Source organism: Cygnus atratus, chromosome 1 (genome assembly GCF_013377495.2).
Source record: "Cygnus atratus isolate AKBS03 ecotype Queensland, Australia chromosome 1, CAtr_DNAZoo_HiC_assembly, whole genome shotgun sequence".
Classification (NCBI taxonomy): Eukaryota; Metazoa; Chordata; class Aves; order Anseriformes; family Anatidae; genus Cygnus; species Cygnus atratus.
The window spans coordinates 114,017,142-114,030,445 of record NC_066362.1 but is presented as its reverse complement, the minus strand read 5'-3'; the positions used below and the strand labels follow the sequence as shown (position 1 = coordinate 114,030,445).

The window sequence follows — 13,304 nt, the reverse complement described above, 5'->3', positions numbered from 1 at the left end:
CGACTGAAGTTATTGCATCAATAACTCTGAAGCATGCCAGCTTCTGTAAAAACAACCCCGTAGTGTCAAAAATGAAATGCAGAGTTATCAGGTCAACAGAACATCTTTCTGTCTAGATACACGGGACAGCAGTTAACCCCACAGTGGTTCTGAGAAAGCCTGAAGACTGTCTGGGCAGAAGAGCACCAAATAACACGAATGTGAGCCAAAGTGTGGTATACACAACCTACAACTTCTAAAAACATTCACTATGTACCTAAGAAAAAATGTATAAGTCACTGAAATCAAAGGCATGGCAAATAACAGAACACTTTGGAACCTAAATTCAGAAACTTCAGAGAAGTTAGAAAGTAAATTTTCTCAGAAACTTAAATCAGTATTTTCAAAGAGTCTTAAGTCCATACTTCTGTTCTTTGCCCTTGCTCCTCCCAAAGCTACATAAAACCCCTACTGAGACTTTCACTGCTGTCCCAGACCCCTCTCACTTCTGTTGTACAGAGTGCTGTCATTCAAATGACCAGTGCAGAAATTGTTATCGGTGTGACGGCACAGAGGGTGCACCCTAACCGTAACACGCAGTGTATCTGTGTCACAGACTACACAGAGTCATACTGTGATTATCAGCCGGGAGAAAAAAGGAGATTTGAAGGCAGACAAGGATGTCAACCTTGATGCTATCTAAATAAGTATTTTCCAAGGACTGTTCCTCTACCCTGCACAGAAGCAGACTCATCTTGTGCAGTATCCAGCATGCTGGATACAAACGACTCCTTAGACAGCTATTAAAGACGGTACAACAACGGCGTAATATGGAATTCATTCTAAGGCAGCTGGATCTTAAAAGCCTAATTCGAAGATTCATGAGCAGCATTTTAGCTTCATGGTAGATTTCCCTACTACACTGTCCTGTCATTCTGCCTATTTATCCTGTTGGCATACAGCCAGCATACGTTTCACTCAGAAACCAGCATCTACAATTCATAATATTCTTCTGATCATTAATCCATCAAACTGACCAAAAGAGAATGATTTAATTAAGTAAAAATGCAACAAAAACGCAATGAGAAAAAGGGCTGGAACAGAGGAGACAAAGTGCCAACCAGAGAGCAAACCTCAATCATTCTAGGGTCCCACCGCTATGAAACCTCTGGAGTTTATAAGAAACGCATGTAAGTGATCCAGACCTATGAACTATTTGCCCATTTTTAAACCCAGTTTTGCTAATTCAGTGGATTCCTTAATATAAACATACTTCTGAAGTCTTCTCAAGGGTGTATTCCATATTGAGATAAAGCTGCTCTGTTTGAGAAGAGATGAAAAAGACCGATATCCCATTTTATTGTGAGTTAAACACGAGCTGAACACATGGCAAAGAATGTCTCAAACTCGCCACATTGCTATTATGAAATGTACAGAAGCAGTGTTTTAAGTCCATGGGTGCTCCGTATCATTACATTCTCGGCATCCATACGGGCTTGGGAAATATGTTTTGCACTGTAAAATACCCCATAAATACCCCATAAAATGTCCTTACCTGCCACCCCAGTAGGAAAGGCTACCAAGCGCTCCAGTGGAGCGAGCCATTTGCTTGGAAGCACTGTAACTGGCTCAGAGTAGTATTTCCAAATGAGAGAGATCATCAGGGCAGCCTAGAGTGGAGATTCGTATTAGCTTGGGTAACAATCAAAGCAATCAAAACATCAAAGTAGATCTCCACCGCTATTTTGAATCAGTAAATCTCAAATTCTAATGAAAGAATATAGCTTCTCTGATATTTTATATCGTCCTCAAGCAAATTCAAAACATTTTGAACTGGGTATGACCTTAACTTTACACACAATACTAAGAGGTAGCAGACACTGAAAACTACTGCTTTCTTGTGAGACCTTGGGTCAAATCTAGCATAGATAAAAATAGTAATACAAATTGTTATATTCTGATGACTGTTTTTAGCCCTAATCCTTGTCTGCTAGGAATCCAACTGGCTTTCACGTTACCCAAAATACATTTTCAGGTTAAGCACTCTTCTCCTTATTAGACAATTCTTTGGCATCAAGTCTGAACTACAAAGATAATCTGGTGAGGCACTGTGCGTAAACGTGTGGCAGCTGTAAAAGGAGATTTGCGTCCACAGCTGAAGCACATTTTATGTTTTCAAAACCATAAGCAAAATATACATATACACGTATCAGAACTTTCCTGTGTCTAACACTACATATAAACGAAACAAACAAAACAAATGTGATAAAAGAGCTATGACAAACTCCTATTTTGTCATCTCAAAACTGGAAAAACAGAGCTTCAAGAAAATCCCAAACTTCTTTCATCCACAACTACCAGAGCATATCAGCAGCATCTCTCCTTTCTACATCCAAGAAACTGTTTCAGTTTGGTATGAATTGTGTCATTGGGATGCCAAAGACCTGAACTACTGACACAGAACCATACAGCCAGTAAATGCAGAAGAGATTTGTAACACTACCAAGGATTTAGTTAAGTAGCTTGTATTCATAATAAAATATTTACTTACTTGTAAGATGTAGAATACAATATTTATAACCCACTTTATTTTGGCTAATTGGGCAGTTCGTGCTTTCACTGTTGAAAAAAAAATATTACTCTGCATTATGTATAATAGTAAATTATACTTACATAAAACTAGTAAATTGTTAATATTACAGTATTCAAATCAGGACATTACTGTTAAACATCACATACCTGTTTAAACATCCCATCACGTTACTGTTAAACATCACATACCTGTTTAAAAATCTCTTAAAATGACTCATAGGTACAGCGAAAGTAAGGAAGTGCTAGGTCCATATCACACAAGAGTTTTTTATTAAAGATACCATGAAAAGTTGCAAAACACTGAAATCCTAGAGAGAAATGTCACATATAATAAAGAATGCTGCTCCCAAATGAGAGTAGTCACTGTGTTTTCTAATTTAAGACCCTTCTTTAGATGGAGCATAATATAAGTTTTCCCCTTTCACAAAATGGGAGAATGGTGGTTTTAGCAGATGCACTTGTTGCCTTATTTCATTCAGGAACACAGTTAAAGACCATTCACAAGAAGACTATTCCTGCACTGAATGAGTCTTGGCCAGATTCAATATCCAAAATTCTCATGCCTGCTTGTCTTCTGTGGCAGAACCCCAGACCAGCATAGAGAAGCCCAGTGAAGACAGCACGTCTTCAAACATAACGGTGCCCTGAAGTTTTCTTGAACAATGTTGTTGGCTGCTAAGTATACTCCTCAAATCTAGTTTAATTGAAATTACTGGTAAAGAATAATGCTACTGAGAACAATCCAAAACTGCCAGTTGTAAAGACTGTCCTTTCCCTCAGCAAGAAGCATATAAACATCCCGGCATTCTCCACTGAAGAGGCAGACAAAGCAAGCATTCTCCTATCTTATTAAGTTCAGTTAGTGAGTTTGGACAAAGACAAGAACAAAAGCCCTGGTGCAAGAGGTTTACGTGCACTTTCTGCCATCACATAATGGATCATCCCAGTGGAGACACACCAGTACAGCTTTATCATAAAAGCCACTGCATTTGGTCAAACAGGATTGCAAAATGACAGCTAAGATCTCGTCTGGTTACCTTACAGATCAACACTTTCTCTCCAGAATTTTGTAGCACAGCAACCAAACAGCCCTAACCAAGCAATTCATCCTTTCGCAATGAAGATATGCAGCCTTACTACACTACTTTTGTTAATGGCAAAGGACTTTGCCAAAGTATTCAAAACATGATTCAGAAATAAGCATTACCGAGAAAGATGAAAAAACTCCTTGTAAGAAAAAATTTGTATTTAAATTACTCCCTTACCAATGTATACAGAGCCATGCACTACTGAAGGTTAAAAAAAAAGGGGGGGGGGGAAAAACACTGGAGATGGATAAGGGGAGGTGGAGAGCTGAAAGAAATATACTTAAAAATGTAAACATGCTTGTAAAATTATTGCTTTTTTTGTTTGTTTTTTTGTTTCTTTTTTTCAGGAAGTAGAAAAGGGAGTAAACATTGCACTCTACCATGAGTTTTAAGCTTGTCAGTCATCTTGTTGATCTTTCTTTCCAGACGGGCATATCTAGCAAACTCATCCATCATACTAATGGTTGAGAGTTCTTGCTTCATGTTCTGGATTTCAGCTCTCATTTGGGATTCCTGCTCTGCATCCTTTTGTAACAACCTGGATATCTAAAAAGTAAAGAAATAATACCCCTTATTTATCCAGAATTCTACTGATTTCAATATGTATAAAGCGTTATCTCCCTTTTACATACTCAAAAACCCCCATAAAACAAGACCCTTTTACCAATACATATGAAAACCTTCACAAGTGTAACATGTTCTAAGAGTCAAAAAATCATACTTTCTCAGCTAAGAAACAAACCAAAAAGGGTCAAAGGAAACCGTTCCCATAAAGCAGCGATTTTCAACTTTTGTAACTGTGGTTAACTGCCTTTTCTGTCTCTATTTCTACCTTCATCTCCCCACTCTCAGTGATGCTGCCTTCTGAAACCTTTTGAACTGCGCAGGACCCTGTCCCTGCATCCTGAGCCAAAGTGCTGTCTTCCCTCCTTGCAATTCTCATCTTGCACTTCTTGGATCACAGACTTGCAGAAGGAGAACCAGGGAAGCAGTCCTTTTCATTGCTACTCTCCCCAGCTCCATCAATACCTCTTACACTCATTGTTCCCATTTCCAGATTCAGGAGCTGCAGCAAGAGTCTTAACTAATTAACGTGGCCAAATTTTATTCACAGGAGCCCAGTTCAGACCTCATCAATAACATAAGGCTCAGAAACTGGGAATCACTCCTCTCGATTACAGATTACAGCCTGGGCTCTTGGAAGCACAAGGACTGAACCGGAGCTGTGATCCTTTTAGTGCAGCATCTCACCGCTGTCTCAAAAGCAGAAACATGAATTTGCACTTGCTATTTCGACATCTTACCCATGCATGTAAATGCAACCTTCTTGTAACACTTTTCTACTTTTTTTTCTTAAATTAATTTCCAGTAGCAGAAGCGTAGAAATGCAATTATGCATCATGTTATCAAGCATCTTCTCTTTTTTTTTTTTTTAAATAAAAGAAACTTCTCCACTTTAATTTCATGAGGTTGGTTTGTGAACTCTTTTATCTTGGGAAGAGAAACACAAGGGACATAACATCTCTTCCCCTCCAGTTACTTAGGAAATACTCCCAGCTTTCTCAACATAGTTACCCATTTTTCCTAAAAGCTGTGTTATCAGTAGCACAGTCAATGAGAGCATTACTTTGTCACCAACCGCTGCAGAAAGTTGAGGTTTTTACTACTCATGGATGGTAACACCAAGTTGATTCCCAAAAGGACATCAGTAATTTATGCTTTAAAGGACTTTTATCCATTATCCGACAGCATGCAATGATCCACCTAACACCGATTTATTGACGTGAGCGAGCAGAAGGGCACTTGTTTGTCACACACAGCTTTATTCGGCACCCACACCTCACAGGAACACCTCAGGACTCCCCACCCTCCCCCCTCTCCCAGGCCGCCCCCTCCCCAGCCCTCCCTCAGTAACGACATGGCGGCCGGCGGCTAACGGCCGGCGGGGCGGGGCGGGGCGGTGACGTCACTCACGGCGGAGGAGCAGGAGGGCAGCAGGACCTTGAGCGCGCTGCAGCCCAGCACGGCGCCCAGCACCAGCAGCCACGCGCCGCTCTCCGCCATGCCGCGCGCGCACCCCTCCCCTCCCTCCGCCAAAACCCCAACGGCGCCTGCGCGAGGGGGCGAACGGCTGTCGCGGCCACGTGACGGCCGCCGGCCAATCAGCATGCCGCTCCGCCCTCCCCTCACACACTCGCGCACACGACGGGAGGCGCTGAGGGGCGCCCCGCGGGAGGGCCGGGTCAGCCCGGCGGGCAGGGCGGGGAGCGGGGCGCCCCCCTTCTCCTTCCTTCCCCCCCGCCTCCAATCCGGCTGGATCCTGTTGCGGCGCCGCTGGCGCTGCTGGGATGGGGGGGGGCGGCTTCCCTGCGCGGCGCGGCTGGCGGGCGGGCGGCCGCAGCGGCTCGCCGTGAGGCACCCGGCGCGCAGCGGGGAAGGGAACGAGGGAGGGAGGGAGCGGGCGCCGCAGGGCCGCGGCTGGAGCCATGCCGAAGAGAAAGGTGAAGCGATGGGGGGGGGAGAAAGGGGCCGGGGAGGGGGCAGCGGGGCGCAGAGAGGCGGCTAAGGGAGGAGCGGAGCGACCCCGCCCGTTCCCCTCAATAGCACCCAATGGCGGCGTCTGGAAGGTTCTGCTCCGAAGGCAGCGGCGGGAAGGGGCGGGGGGGGGGGTAAGGGGGTAAGGAGGTGAAGGGGGGTGGGGAGGGGGGCGGTGTCTCGTGGCGCTGCGCCCCGCCCCCGCGCGGCTGACGCGATGTTTGTGTTGGCAGGTGAGCGCGGCGGGAGGGGAGGCCGCTGAGGAGGTAAGTCATTTGGGGGGGGGGCGGGGTGTAAGGGGGGTGGTCCCGGTGCCGGCCCTGACGCCGCCGGTCTTTGTCCTTCTATCCCTGTAGCCGAAGAGGCGATCGGCGCGGCTGTCTGCTGTGAGTAGGGGTGCAAGGTGGGAGGCGGCCCCTGACGGGGCTAGGGGAGGGCTGACGTCTTCTCGCGGCCGGGCCCTGACTCGTTGTGTTTCCTCAGAAACCCGCTCCTGCCAAAGCAGAGCCGAAACCCAAAAAGCTGGCGGCAAAGGTGAGAGAGCGAGGAAGAGGGGAGGGAGGGGAGGTGGCGGTTCGGTTGGCTGTGCAGGCGCCTGGGGACCTCCCGCCTCGCAGCACGGATGCCCAGTGTCGGAACGTTTTTATTCATCTTCTCCTGTTCCCTGTGGGAGTGCTCCTTCCGCTACAGGATAGGTTTGGCATGCTTGTACTGGGACCTGCAGGTGTACTAGAGAGTTTTGTTCCACCCTGCCTGGTTAGGCCCTTGTAAAGCACTCAAAATAATTGCAAAGTAATCACAAGTATTGCGAAGAAACACAGGCGCTGCTTTGTTGGTTGTTAGGTGATATTTTGGTGCTGATCGTGACAGCTGTGCACAGAATTGGATTTTGTTGCTGTCTAACAGAAGGGGATAGAATATGCTTTCAAATTAAAGCAGTGTCTTACAGCAGGAAAACATTATTTGAAGTACTTACACAAGCTGTTGAAAAAGATCCACATTTCTATTCATGTAGTCAAGCTTCGTGTCTGTGTGTGTGTGTTGTGGTTTAGTATAATGATCCAAATTTTAAGTATAGCCTGAGCAGTTCAACAGTTGAGGTGTAAAATCTTATTCTCAAAGAAATAGAGAGGCTCTGTATCTATTGGCATGTTGGTGTATTTTTGTGTGTTCGTTTGTGATTATAAGGGGGTTTGGTTTGACTTTGTTGTCAAATGTATGGCTTATAGTGTTTCAGAGACACTAGTACAGAATTCTGCTTTTTGGGCCTTCTGATGTCTTCACTTCTATAGTCCTCAACTGATCAGTACTACACCTTCATTCCAATGGGTTGAATATTGGTGTACCCCCATTCTCTGAGTTTACAGCCTAAAGGTTTCTGAAAGCTTTCAATTTTTCAGTGTCTTTTTTCAAGTGTTTTTCTCAGCAGTGCATCTAATTGCTGATGCCACTAGTTGGAGACTGCTATTTTGAAAATTGAAACACAGAGGTCTGCATGTTGTGAGATTGTTACCTGGTTTTGTGATACTGAGTCCGAGCATTTATTACTTCTACTGAGGTTTTTTTTTTTTCTTCAGTGTATTTTAATTCATCTCTGTGCTCTGGGGGATTTTAAAATTAATAAATCATTTTCTAAAAGCAGTACAAAAGCATTTTTGAAGTTCTGTGGACATTGACAGTGTAGTTAGTGGATAGAAGATGCTGCAGTGTTTTTTTGTTTTTTTTTTACATTGCGCCCTCTGTATATGTGCATATCTTACTGCATGTTTGTGTCCAGCTGTGTAAAACACTTAAAACTTTTGCTCAATAGTTAAAATCATTTGGCAAGATTGTATGATGAAGACAATATTTTGCATATGCATTCATATAGAATAGGAAATGTATTTAAACGGCTAGTAAAAAGTTGTGTAAGCCCAGTAGCCTGATGCTTTTTTGTTGTTTTTGCTCCAAGTGTTCCTCACAAAGTATGGAATACATCTGACCCAGTGGTCTCTAATCAGAACTGCGTGTTTCTACGGTACATGGAATGAACAAAAATGAAAACTCTCTTTTTCTCAGAGTGAATTTTAGGTCAGAGACAATAAATTAGGCCATAAGTTGAAGAATATCCTTCCATTGAGTGCATGCAGTATTTTTAATGAGATTACACGCACCTTAAGGGAGATCAGTGTAGTAGTCTTCAGCTTAGAAGTATAAATGCATTACATTCTCTTGTCACTTACTCGAATTGAACCTGCCCAGAAAAAGTGTTAGTTTGTCATTTACGGAAGACTTCTGTTAGCGTCATTAAATTGTGACGCTAATGTTTGACAGGTGATGTCAAAAACAGTGCTCCTATGTCAATCTTCATTGACATAAATATTTTGAGGATCAGCTGGGGGACAGGCAAACTTTGTAGCATTTGGTTGCTGTAAGGAGTATCTGGGAGGATATGTTACAGGTTTATACAAAAATAGCTCTGAGCAAATACTTTTCTCCAGTCTGTTTAACAACAGTGACGCCAGGTAGAGAGGATGTGATACACAAAGTGGAAGGACTTCACTGCTGGTTTGTTTTTTTTTAATTCTGCCACAAGAACTTAGAGCACATATGACAAATTGTTCTGCCTTGCTGCTAGAATTAAGTACTACCATTTTTCTTTCTGATAGGCTTTTTCAGATGGGTTTGTACCACTCTAAGCAGTGCTTTTATTTACTGTACAATGTGGTGGTTTTAGATTCTGTGAGCCTAACATTGTCATAATGCGTGCTGTTCAGGGTTGAGGGATGGAAGAGAAAAGGAGAAGTTTATCTTGTCCTGATTTGATTCTCTCATTGTACTGACTACACGAAATAGGGATTGTCTGTATGTAGTTTGGAAGAGGCTTTTTTGGCAATTCAACTATGTATTAGCTCACTGGTTGTTGGTAGCAGCTCTTGCTGTTTGGCAAGTCCATCCTGTTTTTGTTTAATTGTTTTCAAAGTTTACCTTGTAGGTTATATGAACTTACTTACTGAAAATTGATTTAATTGTAGGATAAGTCTGAGGACAAGAAAGCTCAGTCAAAGGGGAAAAAGGGGCCTAAAGGAAAACAGACTGAAGAGACAAACCAGGAACAGACAAAGGACAACTTGCCTGCAGAAAATGGGGAAACGAAAAGTGATGAGGTAAAGTTGTCTGTATTCTTTATTCTAAAACAGCTGGATAACTTACTGTACTAGTTACCTAAACATCTGTCAGAAACACATGCAGTTCTTTTACTAGATTCTATTTCTGTGCAAAGAAAGATAAAGGTTATCAAAACACTAGTAGATAAGCCAGGTAAATTCTAGTTGCTCCAAAAAGAGTTGCAGTGTGTGGTAACAGTCCTTGAAATTATGGAAGAAGGTGAGAATTTTACTAAAGTAATGTCCTTCACCAAGAAGCTGTTTTGCCAGCCGGAAGAAGGGAAAGGCTGATGCAGGGATGGTAGAGAAAGTTGCAAGAACTACTCGTAGTTGTTGAGGAATGTGCCAAATTAGTCATGATGGTAATACCTTGCTAAAATGGCCGTGGTTCTTTTTTTGGAGTTAGTGATCATTTAACTTAAAACATCCTTTACACTACTCCTTTTCTGGAAGATGGGCATCACGTCTTTTTAAATTCAGGATGAGATTTGTAGGGAGCAGCAGTGCCTCCTATGGCAGCTGTTAACAATTGGATAAAGCAGGTTTTTCTGTAGGCTTAGAATTACTCTGAGGTTTCTGCAGTGTTGACTGCCTTGCTTGCTTCAGTTAGTCAGTTGAGTTTGGTCAGATCTTCAGAGGCTTTGTTTTAAATTTAAATGTGATTTATTTTTCCTGTCTGGTTTGTGTATTAAATTTTCTTTTTTTCAGTGTGCACATGTATTTTCAAGTAGGGGAAAAGTGTATTTGTTTTTTAGGTAGATGATGGGGTTTTGTGGGCAAGGAAGGTACAGGATGATATTTGAGCATGCAGGACAACTCATTTGGAGTAATGTTTTTTCATTTGCAAGCTTACGGTGTGATGTTCTTGAAAAAGTGCTATAAGTAGCTATTCATTGGTAGGCTGGAGTTTGTATGTGGCTCTCGTTGTCTATCACCATTGCATGATTCAGGCCTTCAATTTGTGCATGTGGCATGTCAGTAATAACAAATCGAAATTTGGTGATGTTCCTCATCTGTTTAATACTCTGGTGTAAAGATGACATAAACCTAAGGAATGGATGATGATTTTTAGGGCACATCTTCATGTTTATCTTATGTTGGTCACCCCAGTCAAAATCACTGAACTAATAGAATACCCAAGTCTAGACAAGGCAGTCTGTCCTGTTCGACATTAGATACTACTATTATAAACCAATACAATCAGTGATGCTGTTGTTAATTCACAGTCTCCTGGACAGACAGTGAATTCTTACGGTAAAAAGAGCGTGATGCCCATGGGGAAAAATGGCTACTGTACTTCATCCTTCCAAAGCCTTCCCCCAGGTGGCAGTGAAGACAGCTGGTGTTAGGGTTCCTGTTTCAGTTGTACTGTGATTAAATAACATCTTCTCCTGTTGGTGCTGCAAAGCCTTGGAATAGTTAAATTAAGCATAGTTTTTATGTTGATAATAATGTTACATTCCTTTTTTTAAAGTATGCTGCAAAAGCAGTGAGTTTTCCAGTCCAAATGGGGTTACAGTTGTAATCAATTAAGTTTGTATGAACTTGTTCTGAAGTACAATATATAGAAGCTTGACTTAAAAATGATGTAGCTCTGCTAAGTTCAGTGTATTTTTACAGAGTGATGTTTAGTTCAGTGCAGTACTGAGTCCCTAAATCTTGCTTGCCTCAAAATGTACTAAGATTTGAAAATGTTCAGTGCTGCACTTGGGTGCATAAAATGCATCTATAATGTTTTTTCTAAGCACAATTTTACACAATGATTTTAACTTAAAAAAAAAAAAAACTTTCTTTCATAAAGGCAGTAATTATTGAAATAGACTTTGTTTAAAAAAAAAAATCCTTTTCAGCACATATTGAGTAGTAACTATCAACATTCTGAAATCCATACTGATGCATCTGAGGAGATAAAAGGCCTTTCAAGAAAGCTTGGTTTTAGTAGGTTGTTGTCCAAGAGAAGTAAGCAGATCATGGCACCGATTAATTAAGACTACAAAGCATGCTGTGTAGAAACAAGGCATGGTTGTTCTGTATGTCAAGTTAACTTAATTGCACATTAAGAATGCTATGAACTAAAAGACTTCATTGCTTAGAAATTTTTCGCGTTAAAGTGTTTTGTTTTCTCCCTTTGCAGACCCAAGCATCTGATGCAGCAGTAGAGAAAGAAGCTAAGTCTGACTAACATCTGGTACCAAGTCTTCGATTGGTGGTCCTTATACTTTTCTTCTTGTACAATTCAGAGGAATATTTTTATCAACTATTTTGTAAATGCAAGTTTTTTAGTAGTTGTAGAAAACACATTTTTAAAAAGGAGAGAATCCCAACCCAACCCATTTTTTTACATATTTAGATAAGTGTAAATGCTTTTTTTTAAGTGGTAAAATCATGTACTGGTTGTCTGTTTTCTATGAAACCAGAAATTACTGGAATGTTTGATAAAGGAGGGGGCTTCTTGAAGTCTTGATGAGGCTTCACGTTCCATAGATGGTGAGGGACAATTTTTTTATCCTATTGAATGACGCATAATACAGGTTGGACTTCAGAGTTCGTAACGATATGTTGAGGATGTCTTAACATTGTAGTTATTTATCTATGGTTGTACCATCAGTAGAATTGCTTACCTAATAAACTGCTCCCTAGTGTTGGATTTCTTGCTGAGTGATGTATATCTGTGACAAAGTTATTTTTGGTAGGTACAGCTTGATTTTTCTCAACAACTTTGTAATTGTGGTGTGAAAGATTGGAAATTTTTACTTTAAATGCTGAATAGGTAAAAGGTTCTGATTGGTAGACTTAACCGCAGCTGGTACTTCACATCCTATTTTAAAGGACAGCTTGTCTACAATGATCAGATGAAAAATATTTGAAATAGGCTTAGAAAAAAAATAAAACTATAGTTTTTAGATTAAAAAACCCTATGTGAATAAAAACAATTGTAAAATTGTTTGTAGTGTCTGTGATCACCAAACAAAAGCCAAATAAATCTTGATTAAGAAAGGATGTTTCTGTAGCTCCTGCATTGACTATGAGAACTCACAGTATAAGTGGTGTAGTCATTGAACACATTGTGTTTCTGTTGGAAAACAATGAATAAATAAATACCTACTGGTTTTGATTCCTAACTGTATTCTTAACGTTGGTAAAAACCCATACTTTTCCAAGAGATGGGTGGTAACGCAGGCAGTGAGCAGCAAGTAGAAAACCGTAGTTGCAGTCTTGAGTGGACTTAGAGATGGAAAGTTGAAAGTGTAGTGGTGCTGCTTTCGCTTTTAAAAAAACAGCATCGGATCTTCTTGTCTGGCATCTAAGAGATGGCACGTGCGCTTGTGTGGAAACAGTGCTCTGAGGAAGATGTGTAAAAACAATCCTCTTGAGTGTTAACTTTTGTATTGGAACTTCTTTTGGAATGTATTGGAACTGCACTGGAATTTCCCCAATCAACTTTTGGGGAAAGTTGACTTGTGACTTTAAAACACCTGATGGTTTTTTTGATTTCCCTGTTCATGAGGGAAATGAAGCTAGGCTGTGAACTTCCCTGGCTGGCTAGCTGGGGTCATGCAGTGGAACCCGTAGATGAAAAGCAGGGAAACAGTGCGGGCAGGAGCAGCAAGGGAAGAGCAAGAAGACTTCTGTTCTCATGCTGATGGTCTGTTAGGTAAGTTAACCATGCTGTGAGCAGCTGTGCCTGCTATATAGGGTTGCAAGTTGACAGAGCATGGTTTCAAACAAAAGTAAAATCTAACCATGCTGAGAGCTCATTCATGTAGTACAAAACTGTCCTGATTCTCACTCACTGTATTAAAAAAATAAATAAATATTAACAGCCTTTCATCAGAAGGGGACATATAAAGTATATGTTACTTTATCTTAAAAAATGAAACCTACGACTGGGAGAACCTATGACAGTATCACTTTAGCTCCCCCAGAGTGCAATTGTTCCCCCCCCCCCGCCATACTTCATTTT

At 41.5% G+C, this 13,304-nt stretch overlaps 2 protein-coding genes across 3 annotated transcripts in view; one reads left to right on the top strand and one right to left on the bottom strand.

Annotated features, from left to right (window-relative positions):
• The window catches only part of GET1 (guided entry of tail-anchored proteins factor 1), a 93,304-nt gene that overhangs the window by 1,686 nt on the left and 78,314 nt on the right, over window positions 1–13,304 (bottom strand). The window contains exons 2-5 of the mRNA XM_035545997.2: window positions 5,634–5,754; window positions 4,040–4,205; window positions 2,531–2,598; window positions 1,535–1,649 (exon numbers count right to left, since the gene is read on the bottom strand). Of these exons, the coding sequence (XP_035401890.1) occupies window positions 1,535–1,649; window positions 2,531–2,598; window positions 4,040–4,205; window positions 5,634–5,723 (439 nt within the window). The 5' untranslated portion in view covers window positions 5,724–5,754. The remainder of the gene's footprint in view (window positions 1–1,534; window positions 1,650–2,530; window positions 2,599–4,039; window positions 4,206–5,633; window positions 5,755–13,304) is intronic.
• On the top strand, window positions 5,812–12,338 carry HMGN1 (high mobility group nucleosome binding domain 1). 2 transcript variants are annotated; one of them, XM_050711681.1, is made up of 6 exons: window positions 5,812–5,901; window positions 6,428–6,460; window positions 6,551–6,580; window positions 6,678–6,728; window positions 9,209–9,340; window positions 11,475–12,338. In XM_050711681.1, the coding sequence occupies exons 1-6, from the start codon at window positions 5,827–5,829 to the stop codon at window positions 11,520–11,522; spliced, it is 369 nt and encodes a 122-aa protein (XP_050567638.1). In that variant the 5' UTR covers window positions 5,812–5,826; the 3' UTR covers window positions 11,523–12,338. The 2 variants fall into 2 exon arrangements, with proteins under 2 accessions (XP_050567638.1, XP_035401886.1); XM_035545993.2 differs by lacking the exon at window positions 5,812–5,901 and adding an exon at window positions 5,931–6,160.

What these genes read in the sequence shown, in the direction of transcription:
- HMGN1 (XM_050711681.1), top strand. Translation starts at nt 5,827, where the DNA reads ATGCCGCTCCGCCCTCCCCTCACACACTCGCGCACACGACGGGAGGCG. An exon ending in GCGCCCCGCGGGAGGGCCGG is followed by an intron (nt 5,902 to 6,427) that starts GTCAGCCCGGCG and finishes TTGTGTTGGCAG; the next exon opens with GTGAGCGCGGCGGGAGGGGA. An exon ending in GAGGGGAGGCCGCTGAGGAG is followed by an intron (nt 6,461 to 6,550) that starts GTAAGTCATTTG and finishes CTATCCCTGTAG; the next exon opens with CCGAAGAGGCGATCGGCGCG.